We start from the raw sequence: 17870 nt of genomic DNA on the forward strand, positions 1-17870 counted from the left end.
TTGCTGCAGAGGGTCAAGGACTGCAGCCTTCAGTATGGACTGAGGCTCAATGTCAAGAAGACAAAGATTCTCACCACTGGACCAATCGGTAGCATCAGGATGGATGGCGAAGAGACTGAGATTGTTCACAGCTTCAGTTTGCTCGGCTCCACAGTCAACACACTTGGCACCAGAAGTCAGGAAATCAAAAAGTGTATTGCGATGGGAAAGTCTGCTGTTAGGGACCTCTCTAAAGTACTCAAGAGCAATGGTGTCTCTCTGGAGACTAAGGTGGGCCTGATACAGGCCATGGTCTTTGCAATCACTTGTTATGCATCAAAGAGTTGGACAATGACTAGGGAGGACAGAAGAATTGATGCCTTTGAGCTGTGATACTGGAGAAGAGTTTTGAACGTACCCTGGACTACCAAGAAAACAGATTCATCCTAGAGAGGATTAAACCAAGCAACTCCTTGGAGGCAAGGATTCTGGGGCTTCGTCTGACATATTTTGGGCATGTTGCAAGGAGGGACTGGCCCTTGGAGAGGGACATCATGCTTGCTAGGGTGGAAGGACAGCGCAGGAGAGGAGGACCCTCTATGAGGTGGATTGATTCGGTGACTAGGATAATTAGGATGGGTGTGTCAGAGGCAGTGCGATTGGCACAGGATAGAGCAGGGTTTAGGGCTGTTGTGCATAGGGTCGCTATGAGTCGCAAATGACTTGACGGCACACAACGACAACATGCTCTTTGCTGTTTTCTTGAATTTAGGGGGGTTTTCTTAGGGAGCCCTGGTGGTTTCACTTTGTGGCTGTGTCCTGTAGAGTTGGAACCAACCCACAGCTGTTCCTCCAGTGAATCTACACAGGAGGAGACTGTCCACCTTTCTCCCACACAGCGGCTGGTGGATTTGAACCCCACGCCTTTGGGATTGCAGCACAGCTTCTTACCACTAGGCCACCAGAGCTCCCTGTGAGTGGTAAGGAATTGGGCTGCAGATCCAAAAGTACACGGTTTGAATCCATCAGCTGCTCTATGGGAGTAAGACGGACAGTCCCCTCACATGGATTTCCTACTTCTGACCCCTCGAGGGTCAGCTGTGGGTGGGCTCAGACTTGACGATACACAACAGTGGGTTTGAATCACTATCATTTTCTAGCCTCTTGAAGTTACTCACACTAGCTGTTCTTCTCATTTAAGCGTTTAAAGCTACAAAACTCATTCTCAGCAGTGCTCTACTTCCATCTTAAAAATGTGCTGTATTTTCAACCATTTAAAGATCTCAAATTATTGTGATTTCCCCCCCCCCATGATTCAAAGGGTACTTACGGTTTTGTTTTTTTTTTAAATCAAGTTCAGAATATTTGGATTGTTTTAAGCCTATTTTTATATGACTGACCTTTCATTTAATTCCACTGTGGGAACCGCATACCAGTGCTAGGTTTAGAACCAACAGGACAGGGGAGGCAGAACCAGAGACGACATGCGTGGAATAAGCTACTCGCCCCTGGAAACAACATAATTAGTGTCTGGGGCGTATGAATGATGTCAGAGAACGGGGACCAGAATGACAACCACCCGCTAACCTCTGAACTCCCCGTGACGTCATCTCCTTGGCCCAGACTCCAGCCCCAAGGCACACCCAGAGGAGGAGGCCCTAAATACGACCTCATCTCACTGGTATGTGGCCTCCTGCATTGCTTCTTTTCCACGGAGGAAAGCCTGACTCGTCCTTCGGGACGTAACTTTCGAATAAACCTATCTTTCCTTTTTACCTTCACTTCTGTACCTGCACCCTTCTTCCTGGCCTGGTGGCCCCAAAGGGCCTCGGCCTACGCCAACACTGCTCTAAGCAAGACCAGCACGGGCTCCTGGAAGGGGCCCAGTGCTGTACACTGAAGGCTGATCTCCCTGAACTTGCTGCACCCCGTGCTACCTTGGCACCACCCCTTCCCCTAGTCTCTCCCACCTGGCTCACTTCTTTAGCCTGGAGGAGAAGACTGACCAGGGCACTGGCTGCATGGGAACACAACAGCTCTGATGACTCAGCCCAAGGGGCGCTGCACTGCTAACCCAAATGCAGCCCCTCTCCAGTGGCTCCAAGCCATGCGGAGCTCCATGGAGAAGGATGGGCAATCTCTTCCCATGCACTCACGGCCTCTGAAAGCCACTGGAGGGTCAGCTATGGATCAATTATGACACTAAGGCAACAGAGTTCAGAATCGCAGCAAAGGCAACTGCTGTGTCTGAATGATGGTACTGGTGGACTCCTCCTCCCCTTGTGACTGGGAAAGAGCCTCAGCACACATGGACGCAAGTGTGGGGCGTGACCCTCGAGACTGGCCCAGGGGTCAAAGCCAATGTCACTGCTGCTCAGAAACTCAGGAAGAAAATTCTTCTGAAAAAGGCAGGAGGCAACAGAAGGCAACAACACTAGTGCCCTTTGTGACTTGTTAACTGGTAACAAAGCATTCTCCCTGAAAGGATTCAATGGCTGCGTGCACGTGGTCAGGAAGGATGTCCTCTGCTGACACCATTAGCGGTCAGTGTGCCAGACTGCGGTGGTCTGGGTGTTTCTGGGATGCTGGAAGAACAATGTGGGGTCAGGAGGAAGAAGACTCATCAACAAGCTGACAAATGCAGATGATACAACCTTGTTGGTCAAATGAAAGAATCTGAAAGATGGTTTTCTACGAAGATGGTGCTGAAAGTGAAGAAGGAAGCCCCTGCCTCTCCGAAAACTGAAGCCAAAGCAAAGGCATTAAAGCCCAAGAAGGAGCCCTGAAGGGCAACCATGGCCAAAAAACAGAAGATCTGCACGTAACCCATCTTCTGGGGGCCTAAGACGCTGAGACTCCGAAGGCAGCCCAAATACCCCCCGAAGAGCGTCCCCAGGAGAAACACACTTGACCACTATGCCATCATCAAGTTTCCCTCAGCCATGAAGAAGATAGAAGATAACACACTTGTGTTCATTGTGGATGTCAAGGCCAACAAGCACCAAATTAAACAAGCTGTAAAGAAGCTCTATGACGCTGATGTGGCCAAGCTCAACAGGCCTATGTTCAACTTGCTCTGACTATGACGTTTTCGATGTTGCCAACAAAATTGGGATCATCTAAACTGAGTCCAGCTGGCTAATTCTAAATACAAATTTTTCTCACACACACACAAAAACCCCATAAAAGATGGCAGCCTTCAATATGGATTATACGTCATCAAGAAAACAAAAATACTCATCACTATACCAGTAGGCAACATAGTAACAGATGGAAAGAAAAACTTAAGTTGTGAATGACTTTATTTTCTTACATCCACAATCAGGACCCATGGAAACAGCAGTGAGGAAATCAAATGACGTGTTCTATTTGGCAAACATGCAGTCAAAGACCTCTTCAGAGTGCTAAAGAGTAAGGCCATCATTCTGAAGACTAAGGTGTGCCTGACTCAGGCCATGGTATTCCCAATTACCTCAGATTCATGTGATACTTAAGACAATGAATGAAGAAGCCCAAAGAAGAACTGTGTTGGCAAAGAATAGGAAGCATGCCATGGACTGCCCAAAGAGCAAACTAGTCTGTTTTGAAGGAAATGCAGCTAGAATGTACCTTAGGGACAAGATTTAGGGTGTGATTTCATCTTGTATACTTTGGGAATGCTGTCAAGAGAGGCCTTGGAAAAGAAGTGGGTACGTGAAAGAGAGGCCCTCCACGAGAGCAACTGACAATGCTACAGCAATGGATTTAAGCACTGCAGAGCTGTGAAGACAATGCAGCACTGGGCAGGGCCTGGTTCTGTGGTTCTTGAGGTCACTAGGAATTGGAGGCCATGGGACGGTACCCAGCAGTAAGAACAACATCCTGATTTGGTTGAAGGACACCACACATTTGGGAATGTCTTGGTAACTGATTACAAATTCCTTTTGTGGGAATACACTTAAAAAGATGCATTAATTTGTGGTGGAAGTTACAGGATTGTTTACTTACCCATCCGCCCGTCTTGTGGTGGACTGATCAAAGACATTCTCGTTGGGCCCACAGCTACCTCAGGCTGTGTTTGTGAAAAGAAAACAATTGACAGCATTCCAAAGTGGCCATTTATGAGATTAAGACTCTCATTCCTTATTAAGACCTTGCTTCCTTGAGCTGGTTCTCCGTCTATTACCATTGGACAAATTCTTCCCGGACTTAAGTATGTGCCTATTTTCTGCCTGTCCTGTTAGAAAAAAGGCTCTTGAGGTGACTACTGTTTCCCCTGGCCCCAAAACAATGAGAGAAGGAAAGACATGACCAGTGTTCTGAAGATCTGGGAATAAGAAAGAAATATATCAGCGTCTTCAGTATCCTCTCCAAAGTACTGAAGAGCAACGGTGTCTCTCTGGAGACTAAGGTGCATCTGATACAGGCCATGGTCTTTGCAATCACTTGTTATGCATCAGAGAGTTGGACAATGACAAGGGAGGATAGAAGGAGAATTGATGACTTTGAGTTGTGGTACTGGAGAAGAGTATTGAGGGTACCATGGACTGCCAAGAAAACAAACAGATTTGTCCTGGAAAGGATTAAACCGGGTGGCTCCTTGGAGGCAAGGATTCTGAGGCTCCGTCTAACATACTTTGGACATGTTGTGAGGAGAGACCGGTCCTTGGAGAGGGACATCATGCTTGGGAGGGTGGAGGGACAGCGCAGGAGGGGAAGGCCCTCTATGAGGTGGATTGATTCGGTGACTGGGGTAATCGGGATGGGTGTGTCAGAGACAGTGCAATTGGCACAGGATAGAGCAGGGTTTAGGGCTGTTGTACATAGGGTCGCTATGAGTCGCAAGCGACTGAACGGCACATAACAACAACAACTTTAGTATCCTGTGTTCTTCCAAGTATCTGGCTTCTAAGGAGAATCAGGAAGCTGCCTTGCTCTTAGGCACCGTCTAACTGGTTCTGACTCACAGCTTCAATACGCACAACCGAACAGACCGGCCAGTTGTCTGCGAGCCTCACCATCATGGTCATGTTTGAACCCACTGTTGCCACCACGACCTCAGTCCATCTTGCTGAGAATCATCCTCTTTTTTCTAGCTGACCCTTTGCTCCACCTAACTCAGCAATCTTAATCAGGAACGGATCCCTCCTGGTAACACAGCCAAGGTCTAGGAGATGAAGTGTTGCCATCCTTCTTTCTTTCTATTTTGGCTTTGGAAACAAATTTATTCTTACAATGTAGGAGGCTGTAAGTTCAAGTTCAGGATAACAGGTCTAGCAGAAGGTTCTCTCTCACTTGACAGTTGCAGCAAGTTCTCATTTCCTTTAGTGTCTGTGAACCTGACATTCCTTAGAGACCTCCTTGTGTTCCGGCCTTCATCAGCATCAAGGAACATTGCACACCATGCTTATTTCTAGAAGCCTTCTGGTTATACTCTTCTAAAACACGTGCTGGCTCTTCCGGCTATCCATGGTATACTCGATAGTCTTCACCGACACCATCACTCACAAGCAGTAATTATTTTCTACCTTCTTTCACAGACCAGCCTTTGAGGCAAGTGGAAAGAACACAGCTTGGGTCAGATGCACTCTAGCTGTCAAAAGCTTTTTAAGGTTTTAAAGAGTTGGTGCTCCCCCACAATCGATACACAGATGTGTCCAATGCAGTATGTTGTTTGCTCCCCTGATTTCCAAGCATACAGATTCGGGACTCAAGTCAAATGAAACTGCGGACACCTTCAGCCTTCATCATGATGTTGCCGGTGGGTCCCGTTGTGGAGTTTTCTTGATGTGGACGTGTAATTCACACGGAGGGCTGTACTCATTGATCTTCATCAGTGTGCCAAGTCCTTTTCACTTTCAATAGAATTCCACCTCCTGCAGGTTGCATACAGCCACGTCAAGGTGCTGGATGCTAAAGAGTCTTTCACATCCTGCACCAGCCCACGGTGCCAGTGCATGCATGCATCCATCCGTCCATCCATCTCACTGAGGGCCATCGTATACCTTTCCCAGCTTGAGAAGAGACAGAGAGAATGTGCAGACTGGCCAGGGCAAGATTTAGATCTGTGGTTTACATGGTTGCTGTGAGTCCCAATTGACTCAATGACACCTAACAGTAAGTCTTCAATTCTGATGTCATACTCTTCTTCAATGAACAAAGATATTAAAACTCCTCATAATCCCTGTAACGTTATTTTATGTTATTTTTTTTAAAAAATGTAGCCACTGTAATGGGAATAAAATGGTAACTTGCAGTTTTGATTTGCATCTCAGTGATGGCTAATGACACCAACCACCTTTTCATGTTCTAAATGCAGCTACTGGAATGCCTGCTTGGGGAAATTAGCTATTCAAATCCTTTACATATTTTATGCTTGGGTTCTTCGTCTTTTAGTTGTAAAATTTTAATGTACATTTTGGTTATTAAATGTGTATTTAGATTCTTCTTGAAACTAAACAGTTTCTGAAGATAATTTCTCCATTGGCAGCTTTTCACTTTCTTGGTAGACCCTTTGGATGATCTAAGTTTTGAAGTTTGACGAGATTCCATTTATTTAGTCCTTTATTGTTTGTGCTCTTGTTGTTTTAGTAGATAAACCATCATAGAATTTTCCCAAGAATTTTAGTCTTTGCACGTTTAGGTCCTTCAGGTTCAACTTAGTTTTGTGTATAATGTGAGACTCAGATCCCATTTTTTTTCAGGATATGGGAATCCAATTTCCTGAGCAGTATTTATCAAGGGCATTTGTCCATGCTGCTGGAATGGATTTAACATCTTTGTAAAAGAAATCAGCTGACCATAGATGTGTGGTCTCTTTCTGGCCCTCAAGTCTATGCTATTGGTTTGTGTGTCTACTGTTGTATCAGTACCAGACTGGATGACAGAAAGCACACTGCATATTTAAAATAAGAAAGCATGAGTCCTATTTTGTTATTATAACACTGTTTTAGCTATTTGGGATCTCCTGTATTTCCATATAAAGTTAGGGCTGGGTTATCTATTTCTGTAAAGATGATGTTGGAATTTTGATAGGAAATCCATTGTATCTACAGATCACTTTGAATAATATATATATATATATTTATTTATTCAACAATATTGTCTTTTAAACTATAAACAGTTGGACATCTCTCCATTTATTTAAGGATTTTAAACTAGCTTTCAGCAATATTTTAGTTTTCATTGTTTCTTTCACATCCCTGGTTGTTGTTGTTGTTAAGTGCCGTCAAGTCCCTTGCGACTCATAGCGACGCTATGTACAACAGCCCTAAACTCTGTTTTGTCCTGTACCAATCTCACTGTCTCTGACACACTCATCCCGATTACCCCAGTCACTCAATCAATCCACCTCCCAGAGGGCCTTCCCCTCCTGTGCCTGCCCTCCACCCTCCCAAACATGATGCACTTCTCTCCTTACAACATGACCAAAGTATGTCAGACGAAGTCTCAGAATCCTTGCCTCCAAGGAGCAGCCTGGTTTAACCCTCTCCAAGATGCATCTGTTTTCTTAGCAGTCCATGGCACCCTCGAAACTCTTCTCCCACAACACAGCTCAAAGGCATCAATTCTCCTTCTATCCTCCGTAGTCACTGTTCAACTGACGCATAACGTGATTGCAAAGACCATGGCCTGTACCACAAGCACCTTAGTCTCCAGAGAGACACTGTTGCCCCTCAGTACTTTAGAGAGGTCCCTAAATGTATTTTCTTTTCTCAGATATTACTGTAGATTGAATTGCTTCCTTACTTTCCCTTTTAGATTTCTCATTGCTGGCATACAGGAACAAAATTTATTCTGTTGACCTGACAGCCTACAATTTGGTTCACTTCTACTGTGGTGGTGTTACGGGCCATCAAGCCGACTACAACTCATAGTGACCCTATGAACAATACTTCTTAACTTTGCCCTATCCTGAGCTAATCTTACCATGTGACACACCTGACCCCACTGCCACCATCACTGTGTCAGTCTATCTCATCCAAGGTCTTCCTCTCCTATGCTATCCCTCTACCCTTCCAAACATGATGTCTCTCTCCAAGGACTAGTCCCTCCCGGCCTTGTGCCCAAAGTATGTGAGACAGAGCTTCAAAATCATCACTTCCAAGGAGAAGCTTGGTTTCATCCTCTCTAGGAAAGACCTGTTTGTTCTCCTGGCAATCCAATACTTTTCTCTAACACCATAACTCAAAGGCATCAATTCTTTTGCTATCCATGATGTCCAGCTTTTGGATGCAACACAAACAACTGAGAAGACCATGGCCCGATCAGGTGCACCTTAGTCTCTAGACTGTCATCGTTGCTCTTTAGCACTCTAAAGAGGTCCACAGAGCAGCTGCTGTATTTAAACTATGTGCCTAGTATATTTCCCAATATGATTATCTTTTCTTTTCCTTGTCTTGTTTTCTGGTTAGAACTTGTATCACAGTACTAAGTAAAAGTGATGGGAGTAGGCATTTTTGTTTCATTCTCAGTATCAAGAGGAAAACAATCCCATCTTTCTTCACTGAGTAAGTGTTGGTTGTGGGCTTTTTATATATGGCCTGAATCCTATTCGGAAATTTCTGTTCTATTTTAGTCTTCTGTAGCATTTTCATCAAGGGTGTTTATTTTATAAAACACTTTCTCTGGAATACATCTTACTTGGTCATAATGTAGGACATTTTTTATTTGCTGTTTGAGTCCTTATTTTGTTTTTTAAATTTTATTATTACTTAATTGAAAATGTTTTCCAGTTTATATAAACATCTGGCTTGTTTTGTTTTCATCTTGAAATGGCACAAAAGCGACTGATCAGCCCCTATCTTGTTCTGCCTGATGAGAATGACCTTCTGCCTCTTCTTCCACAGATGTAAGTGGTCTCATGCCTCCTGTAGGCTCCATCTAGAAAGATCTCAGCGTTGTTTTGTGGCCAAATCGGGGGCGAGGGGGAGGCAAGCGGCATTAAAAAGCCACTCGGCTTGTAAAATTCTCTCATTCAATTTCCAGAGTCACGTCTACCACAAAGGCCACATTTTCCAACTACTAATCATTTGTCTGCAGTTTCCACCTTCTATTGGGAACTCGTTGGTATGACTGAACGTGTGATCAATTTATGACTTCAGAATCTGTTAAAAATAGTCAATTTCAATGTTTTCACTTTTTTGGCATTAGTGGTTGGCACACAGATGCGAACAAGTGTTATCACCAGTTCTTCCTTGTAGATGCACGGACGGCATCTGCTTTCTGCTGTGCATTTCAGGATAGAGCCTGGATTTCCCCCCCACCCCCACCCCTTCTCTCTCCTTTCTATTTTTACTTTATATTGATTTACATACAAAATTCATATACATTGTACATTATTCATGTACACTGTTTCACACCTTTCTATATCCACACTGTGCTTTAAACGATCACTCATATACATTTTTTTTTATAAAATTAATCACCATTGATGGCTGCTATCATGCTGTCTTTTCAGGTCCCTATTGGGTCCTTCCTAATCCCTTCAGCCTCCCTCCCTCCTCTGCTCACCAAACTCTTGCTCTTCTAGTGATTTTCTTCCCTCCCCATCTTCTGCCCATCCTTCTCCTTTTGGGCTTTTATCTACATCTTACTAGTTATCCTTCTATTTTTACGACAATGGTCTTATGCAGTATTTGTCCTTACGAGACTGAGTTTACTCAGCATAAAGCTTTCCGGATTCTCCCATGTTGTATAATAATTTACAAAATATGCTCCTTAGAGCTGTGAATGTACCATCATTTCTCAATCCATTCATTTGTTGTTGGACATTTGGGCTGTTTGCACTTTCTTGTTATCGTGAATATTGCTGCTATAAACATAAGTCTATAAATCTCCATCTGTATCTCAGTTCTATTTTCTTCGGGGTATATTCCCAGCAGTTCCATAGCTGAGTCATATGTTCAGCTTTTTGAGGAAATGCCAAAATGCCTTCTAGAGTGGTTGCACCATCTTATAATTCTACTAGCAATATATGAGAGTTTCTATCTCCCCACAGCTTCTCCAACATTTACTGCTTGCTGTCCTGTTAAACTTTGCTATTACCGGAGATGGTATGCCATTGTGGCTTTGATTTGCATCTCTCTCATTGCCGGTGATTATGAGCATTTCTTTATGTGTCTGTTTGCCATCCGAATGTTATCCTCCTTGAAAAGACTTTCCACGTCTTTGCCCATTTTGTGACTGGGTTATCAGTTTTTGGGAAGGCCCTGTAAGATTCTGCAAACTTCTGTTATGAAACCCTTCTATAAGATATCATTGCCAAATGTTATTTCCCAGTCAGCAGGTTTTCTTTTGACTCTCCTGGAAAAAGTTTTTGAAGCACACAGGGAGGGACTTAATTTTCAGAAGGCTTCATCTGTCGATTTATGTTCTTTTTGATGATGAATGTGATGCTTTCATCTTGCTCAAAGTCACAGACAAGGGACGAGAGGGAACGCAGATGTGTGGGTGGGTAAGCTGGCAGGAGAGAAAGCCAGCACTTCCATTTCTCACCAAAGAGTGGGGTTTTCACCCCTGCTGAAGCTGCTTCTTGTTAGCCGTCGCTGAATACGACTCACAGTGATCCTATAAGCAACAGATCTGGACCCTGTCCTATCTTACGCCATCATCATCTCTGACACACTTGAGTCCATTGCTGTGGTCACTGTGTCAATCATCTCACTGACGGTTTGCCTCTTTCACTGACCCTTCACTTTTTCAAGCGTGATGTCCTTCTCCAAGGAATAGCCTCTTCTCGGAACATGCCCAAAGCATGTGATTTTGGCCAGAAGCTTATAAGGATTCTTTATTTCCTATTTAATTTTTTTTATTCCACACTGATCCTTTATTCTCTTCTTATTCTAGAATTCAAGTTCCTCCGTGATCTGGTTTCAGGATGATCCCGTTGGAGATTAACATCATTTATCATCACGTGCCCACAGCACTGCTCTCTACCTTACTGAATATATGAAGACTGAGTCCACAGAGGAGTTTATAAAGTGCACAGAACAGTGCTTTCCAATAAATAGCATTAATGTTGTGTTAGCAAAAAGGAACACAGGAATTAAATACTAAATACTCATGTGCATGCCAAGGCTGGACAGTGGATGAGGAAGGCCAGAGGAGGCCTGAGCCTTTGCATACAATGTTGGCAAGGAATGCTGAGGGGACCACTGATTACCAAAGACCTGAGAGTCTGTCTTAGAAAGCGTGCAGCCAGAGTGCACGGCTGGAAGCAGGGGTGGTGAGACTGCACCTCATATCCTCTGGGCGTGGTGTCATGGGGGTCAGGGGGCTAGTACCGGGACGAGCACAACATGGTAAAGCTGAGAGTGAGTGAAGAAGAGGAAGAGGCTCCATGATGGACTGTCCCAGTGGCCATCACAATGAGCTCAAACACGGCACCGGCTGTGAGGACGGCGTGAATCAGGCAAGGGTCTGCTTTGTTGTGCTGGGTCACTACAGGCCAGAACCAGCTTGATGGCACCTTGCAACACAACAACAAATGTGCATCTGACTAATCCCCACACTGTGCTGTCACACTCACCTTCCTGCCTTTGTTCCTATCACCCTGGAGGCCCTTCTTACCCCCTATTCCCTGACCCCAGGCACTCCCACCCCTGGCTACAGACCACCCTGGAGTCTCAGAAGGTGCTTCGCCTGAATGAACTGATGACGGGGGCCACCCCGGAGCCTCCGGCCCTCTGGCTCTCTCTGGATTTGAGGTTATGGCTTCGCCTTCTCTTCTGTCTTTATAAAGTTTGATATGTTTTATTTTAGAGTTCTTGCCCATTTCTGAGCCAATTCTTTTCCTGAGATGAGAAGGATTGATTTGGTTCTTATTGCTAAGGTTAGAACCAAGGAGACAGAGGAGGCCCAAGTCCATTCATGATAAAACATGAACCACCAGAACCAGGAAGTAGACACCGACATGTGTGGAATTAGGGTTTTGGGCACAGAGTAACGTCAGAGAAGTGGACCAGAATAAGAACCACCTGCTAAACGAAATTCTCCATGACGACGCCTCATTGGCCCAGGTTGCAGCCCCAGATGAGGAAGCCATGAACAGGACTGATGCTCAGAGGCAAGCTTCCTCCTCCATTACCTCATTTCTTGGGAGGAAGGCCTGCCCCATCCTGTGGGCTGAACCTTTAAAAATAAATCTTAACTTTCCACCTTCACTTCTGCCTCCTTGCCTTTTTCTCGGGCTTCTGCTCTAACCAAGGCCTGGGCATTCATCTCAGCCTTGCACGCCAACGAAGCCTCGCTCTATTCTGGGATTATTCTGAGCAAGACCAGCACCGGCCCTTCTACGGCCCCCGTGCTGTACACTGAAGTCCGCACTCGCTCCCTCTCCGGCCACTGAAATTGCTGTCCACTGTGCTACTTTACAGTGGCTTGAGCACTGCCCCCTCCTCCAGTCCCTCTGGCCTAACTTAGTTCTGTAAGGTGGTGAGGGGAGCAAAGCAGGGCACCGACCCCGTGGTGACTCAGTTCAACATGAGGAGGGGAGGCCACACCTATCTCTCTGCCTGGCTCCCATGCCCTCTGGTACACACGGGCAACTGGGGCAGCTTCTCTGGCTCTGTGCGCAGGTACAGGTGGCCTCCCACAGGCTGCCAGCATCCATGGGGTTAATACTGCTGTATCCCCAAATGCCAACATGCACCTGCTGCCCCTGTTCACTCTCCTCTAACCCGATGCCCACCACTGGCTATCTGCTGAGGCAACAGGGCCTTCCTGGGCAGCAGAATCCAGGCCCCAAAGCAGATCCCAGCTCCCTCAGCTCCGGGCCCCAGCATGTAATAAAGAGACACCCTTTGGTGGGTATAGTATGTCCTACAGGATTGTGGGTCGGGATCGATTCGGTAGCAGCGAGTGCTTGTTTGGTTGATAATGAAGTCATGTATGTCTGAATGGTTCAATTCATTAGCTTTTCTCACTAGAAACATGGTAAATAACAAGGATCTGGACATGGAGAACAAACAACATAGAAGACGACCTGTACTTACTCTTCTCATGGGGGAAGGGGTGACATCAACTTCCATGGACTCGACTCTGTTAAATACACAGTCAAACATGCAAGTGAGCCTGGGACGGAGGTATCATCTGATGATGTCAACGTTAACACACTTACAGGCCACAAGGTGTTTTACAAGTGCTCTAAACTTTCTAGGCTCACAGGAGCTCTGCTGGCCTGGAGGTAAGAAGCTGTACTGTAATCCCAGAGGCATGCAGTTTGAATCCACCAGCTTCTCATAGGCAGAAGGACGGGCAATCTCCTCCCATGGGATTTACTGCCTCTGCTGGAGGGTCAGCTGTCAATCTGTTCTGACTCAACGACACACACCAACAAAAACAGGCTCCTAACTGGTCAGAGGTCCTGACATCATCAACCCAATCTCTTCCATCTCCCTTCTTGCTGAATTTTTCTGGCTGTTGTGTTTAAACAGACACACCCCTCCTGGACCTCACCTCTTCTCACTCGCGCCTCCATGACCTGTTCCTCACCCTCTTTTTAAGGACAGTCCAGCAGTCTCCGGTCTTTGTGCACATGGCCATCTCTCTTTTCTGAAGCCTGTCTCTCAACGCCTCTCACTCCTGCCTGACGCCGGCTGGACTAGAGCTCCCTGGGAGTGGGGACGTCTTATCTTTGCTAACACTTGCTGACGGGCGTTTTAACTTTTCCACAACCACTGTTCAGGAACTGCCCTTAATCAGGCCAAAGGGGAACAGAAAATCCTCATTTGGGAGCCTGGAGGGGGAAGAGGAGTGCTGGTGGCACTGTGGTTAGAGCCTGGCGGTTCACCCAGAGACTGTGGTTCCCAAGCCATGAGCTGCCTCTGTCAACACCACAGCCCTGGAAACCCTCCTCTGCCCCCCAGGGCTGCTGGCATCAACCGGATGGCGGCAACCTCTTCCTAGGGGGAGGAGAGAACCATCCACTCATTTACTGTGTCTGTCAGCTGCCTGATACGGTGCTGTCAAGAGCGTGAGTGGAGGGAACCAACTGAATCCCACCAGAATGGTCTTGAGCAATCCCTGTACCAGGATCTCTGGATACAACTTAAGGAAAATGGGAACACAGAAGAGAAAGGTACTGATTTTTGCGACTGACCAGTTCTGCCTGCTCTCCCTTCAGCCAGGACAAGGCTCCTAAGGAGGCCACCCCATGGTCTGGCTCTCTCGGTCCTGCCTACCTCTGTGGAGGACTTGCCGTCCACCGGCTCTCCCGTCACTGAAAGATCAGCTTTTGCTTGGCCAGGGGTTTACTGTTCAGAAAACTCCAAGAGGACCCCCGGGTCAGTCCACACTGGCCAAGTGAGTGGAGCACAGGGCGTCCCCCTCGTCCACCAGCTACAGCCACAGGGGTAGGGCATCTGGTTACCAGATGGAGCTCGGACTTCCTTCTGGACCCTGGGCATGGCAGGGAGGTGGTCTTCCTGGGCACACCCCCGGGGGTGGCTGGGACCTTCTCAAGCTTCCCCAAAGCTCCACGGCTCACACACACGTGGGCCTGTGCCTGCAATTTTCCTCCTGGGGCAGCAGCTCCAACACGCCTCTCCAGCCCTGCAAGGCTTGGTCCCTCCCGAGGCCCGGTCTCCTCCTCCTCCCCACCTCCTGCCCAGTCTGCACACCATCAGCTGGGACATCTGCTGCAAAGGGAAGTGGCCCCTCGGTCCGGTCCGGAGTGCCCACTTCCTGACTGGACTGTTAGATGTCCAAGAGTGAGTTACACAGGACCAGAGGATTAGGAGAGGCTGCGGAATGGGAAGAGACATCTCAGTGTGTCCTAAGAAGACCCCGCATGCCTTACAAATACTGACGGAGCGGCTTTCACGAGCGCAGGGCGAGACGTGTACGTACCTTTCTGAGGACGACGCACTGGGTGGGAAGAGGTGATGTCCACTGGGCTGTGCTAAGGGTGCTGTGATGAAACAATCTTAACGTGAGCGCTTTACTGAAAGACCCTCCTCGTGCGTTTTTCTCGTCTCCCCTTTCGGACATTCGTTTACTTACTCGACATGGAGCTTCTGACTGTGTTGAAAGCTGTCTGCTGTGATGATCTCATACTAAACAGACAGGGAAAAGTGAGCGGGTGAAGTCATCACCACTGAGTTGTGACAAATTCATCTCAACTAAAGTGTAAGAAGTACATGGCAAGGGCCCATGTTTCCATCAGGCTGGCCACTGCGGGTGCACTGGCGGTTCTTGGACTGTCCTGCCTGCCCCCATCCCAGGGAGGGCACACCCAGGACCACTATGACCTCGCAGCTTTTCTCCACTGTAGGACGTGCCTCTGGGTCCCTGGATCCTTAGAGAATGTGTAACGCACTAGACGGGGACTTCTGGAAACTCACATGCTGAGAAGTGTTCAACAGAAACCCCAGCATGTTTAACATGAAGAGGTGTGCATCAGGACCGTGTCCATTCTCCACACCTCTTAGGTATACACGCTAAGCAAACTACCAGAGAATCTAGGCCATTAGTGCCTAGCAGGCACAGATTCTAATACATGTAGAGAACCACCGTGAACCAAACTACAGCACGTGACTGAGCCCAGTGTCGGAGACGGTCACTCAGATGCGCTGGGTGAAAGGTACAGAGCCACCAACCGGACAAGAGGGGAGAGCTCTCCATTATTAGACTTTCCAGGGGTTGAAAAAGCAATAGTTTTTGCTACCATTTTTTGGGGCATTCTTGGCACTTTTGGTACTTCTTTCTGAAACGCACCATGTGCCAACGGTGGGCCTTTAGATAGACTGAGCAGTGTAGAGAGATGCACTACATTTCCTGGCAGGAGCGAGGCCTCAGGCGGCAGGCCAGCCAGACCCACGGGTGCCAGCTGAGTCTGCCTGGCGGCCGGTCTCTCCCAGGGGCAGCTCAAGGGCTCTCCTGCGGCCCCGGCCAGACACTTTCCTGTTGCCTCAGAAATCACAGACGAATCCACCCTCCAGGAGAGCAATTCACCTGCTTCTCTCCCACAAAAACTTCTGCTTCAACAGAAGTTCCTAGGAAATGAAGGTGGTCTTTTCTCTGTCCGCGGGGCTAGGATTACAGGTGGCAGCAGCTGCGCTCATCTCTGTTTGGCCCCTGCCCACTGCTCCCAGGCCTGTGCGCCTGTCATGATGGGGACGTCTTTTGGACTGACTGGTTCTCGCTTGTTCTGGGAGCGGGGCGGTCAGAGACGTGGACGGGCGCTGTGCAGCACGCTCTGGTGTGGGGCAGGACCTTACCTCTGCAGCTGCTCTATCCGCAGCATTGTCTTCTGGAGGGACTCTTCCAGCTTAGAGATCTAAACACAAACAGTGCGGTCAGCCTTCAGGACAGACTGTGTCAGGTTCAAAGACGACTTTGAGAAATTGATGTTGATCCTGCGAGCTTCCTGAACCAATAATTAGAATGCAGGAGCTGTCCTCACACTGCTAAGTCATCAGTAAGTGAGCTTTCAATCCAGATCACCCAGGACCGAGGACTGTGGCCTTTGCGAGTCACACTGAAGCCAAGGTAAGTCAACCCCAAAGCCCAGCAGAAGCGTCTGGACCCACGGCTCACAGCTCAGCACAGCAGCACAGATATGAGCAGCAAACCAACGGACCTCAGCCCTGGACAGGGTCGTAGAGGAATTTATGCCAAAATGTGCCTTATCTTTTCAAAAGCACATCTTTCAAATAATAGGCTGTTATTCCATCGGGCAAGGTCCTGGCTCTCCCACTGTATTATGGGAAAAGAGACGAATTTAGGACCTGCAGCTGGCCTGGAGAGCGGGGCAAAGAGCACTGCAGAGGGAAGCTGGACTAATGGGGGCAACAGAACACAAGGACAGAGTAGGAGCCTCTTCCAGCAACCCTGAGACGCAGACCACTTCATTTACACCCGTCCCCTGACACCCAGGCCAGAGTGGTCCCAGGACACACAAGGAGGGGCCTGGGAGAAGGCAGAGGCTCCTGCACTGAGCATGCCTGGCCCCAGGGCTGAGGGCAGCAGAGTTCCCAAACACCTGGGACACCTGACAAGAGGCAGCAGCAGGGCCTTAGAGACAGAAAGTTCCAGATTCTAGAAAGAGAATCCAGGACTCTGAGGCTTCAATCAGGCAGGCGGGACCAGAGTGAGGTGTCTCCAGCAGGAAGCCTGTCCCCATAACTGAAGGCAGACCTCACAGGGAGCAGGCCTCCCCCAAGGAGCAGGGGGCATCAGATAACACGTGTGGTATTTACATCAAAAGGTCAAAAGGTTCAGGAGGCAACGAATCAATGGATTTACCTTTTCTCTGTAAAAGGCTAACAATCTCTTCCTGTGTTTTTCTTGAAACTCTGAAATCTGAGCACAGAACACATTTTAGTGGTTGACATTGGCGCATGGTCTCAGGGTAGAACATTCTGTTAACTTCCCCCCACTTCACAGGTATTTCCACAAAACACACTTGTTCCACACCCCACCCCCAGCGGGTGGTCTATTGGGGTGGGGGCTGCAATCCAGTCATATTACTGCTCCTGGCTCAGAGCAGAGGCTCCCGATGTCCCGAGACAGGGCCAGGACACAGGGCGTACAGTGGTCAAGCCTAGTGTGCTGCCCACCAAACAGAGTGACAGTCAGTAAACACTTCCAAGACCAACACGTGGACCAGGAAGAGGGTGCTGGGTGGGCAGGGCTACAGAACAAGGCCCAGCGAGTCTGGGAGAGTCTACAAATTCTGAGAACGTGGGGGTGTGGTCTGAACTCTCAGACCCAGCTCCACCAGAAAGAGGACCAGACTAGGACTCTCGTGGACAATGCTAACTCAGTGTGCTACTTCCCTGCACATCCTCATCTGAACTGGGTTTCCGAGAAAAGCTATGTAAATCAGAAAATAGACATATAGGATATTCCCCCTCCCATCACTACTACCACTGTCAAAGCTACCACTACCACCACCTCCACTGCCCCCA

The 17870-nt window shown here is 47.7% G+C and overlaps 1 protein-coding gene across 1 annotated transcript in view; it reads right to left on the reverse strand.

Annotated features, from left to right (window-relative positions):
* Positions 1-2523: 2523 nt before the first annotated feature.
* The window catches only part of RNF212 (ring finger protein 212), a 142134-nt gene continuing 126787 nt past the window's right edge, over positions 2524-17870 (reverse strand). The window contains exons 5-11 of the mRNA XM_006893646.1: positions 17206-17262; positions 16179-16237; positions 14962-15014; positions 14809-14869; positions 12954-12999; positions 3967-4030; positions 2524-2564 (exon numbers count right to left, since the gene is read on the reverse strand). Coding sequence (XP_006893708.1) covers positions 2524-2564; positions 3967-4030; positions 12954-12999; positions 14809-14869; positions 14962-15014; positions 16179-16237; positions 17206-17262 — 381 coding nt within the window. The remainder of the gene's footprint in view (positions 2565-3966; positions 4031-12953; positions 13000-14808; positions 14870-14961; positions 15015-16178; positions 16238-17205; positions 17263-17870) is intronic.

Source organism: Elephantulus edwardii, unplaced genomic scaffold, assembly GCF_000299155.1.
Source record: "Elephantulus edwardii isolate Elephantulus edwardi_28Jun2011 unplaced genomic scaffold, EleEdw1.0 scaffold00129, whole genome shotgun sequence".
In the NCBI taxonomy this organism is placed as follows: Eukaryota; Metazoa; Chordata; class Mammalia; order Macroscelidea; family Macroscelididae; genus Elephantulus; species Elephantulus edwardii.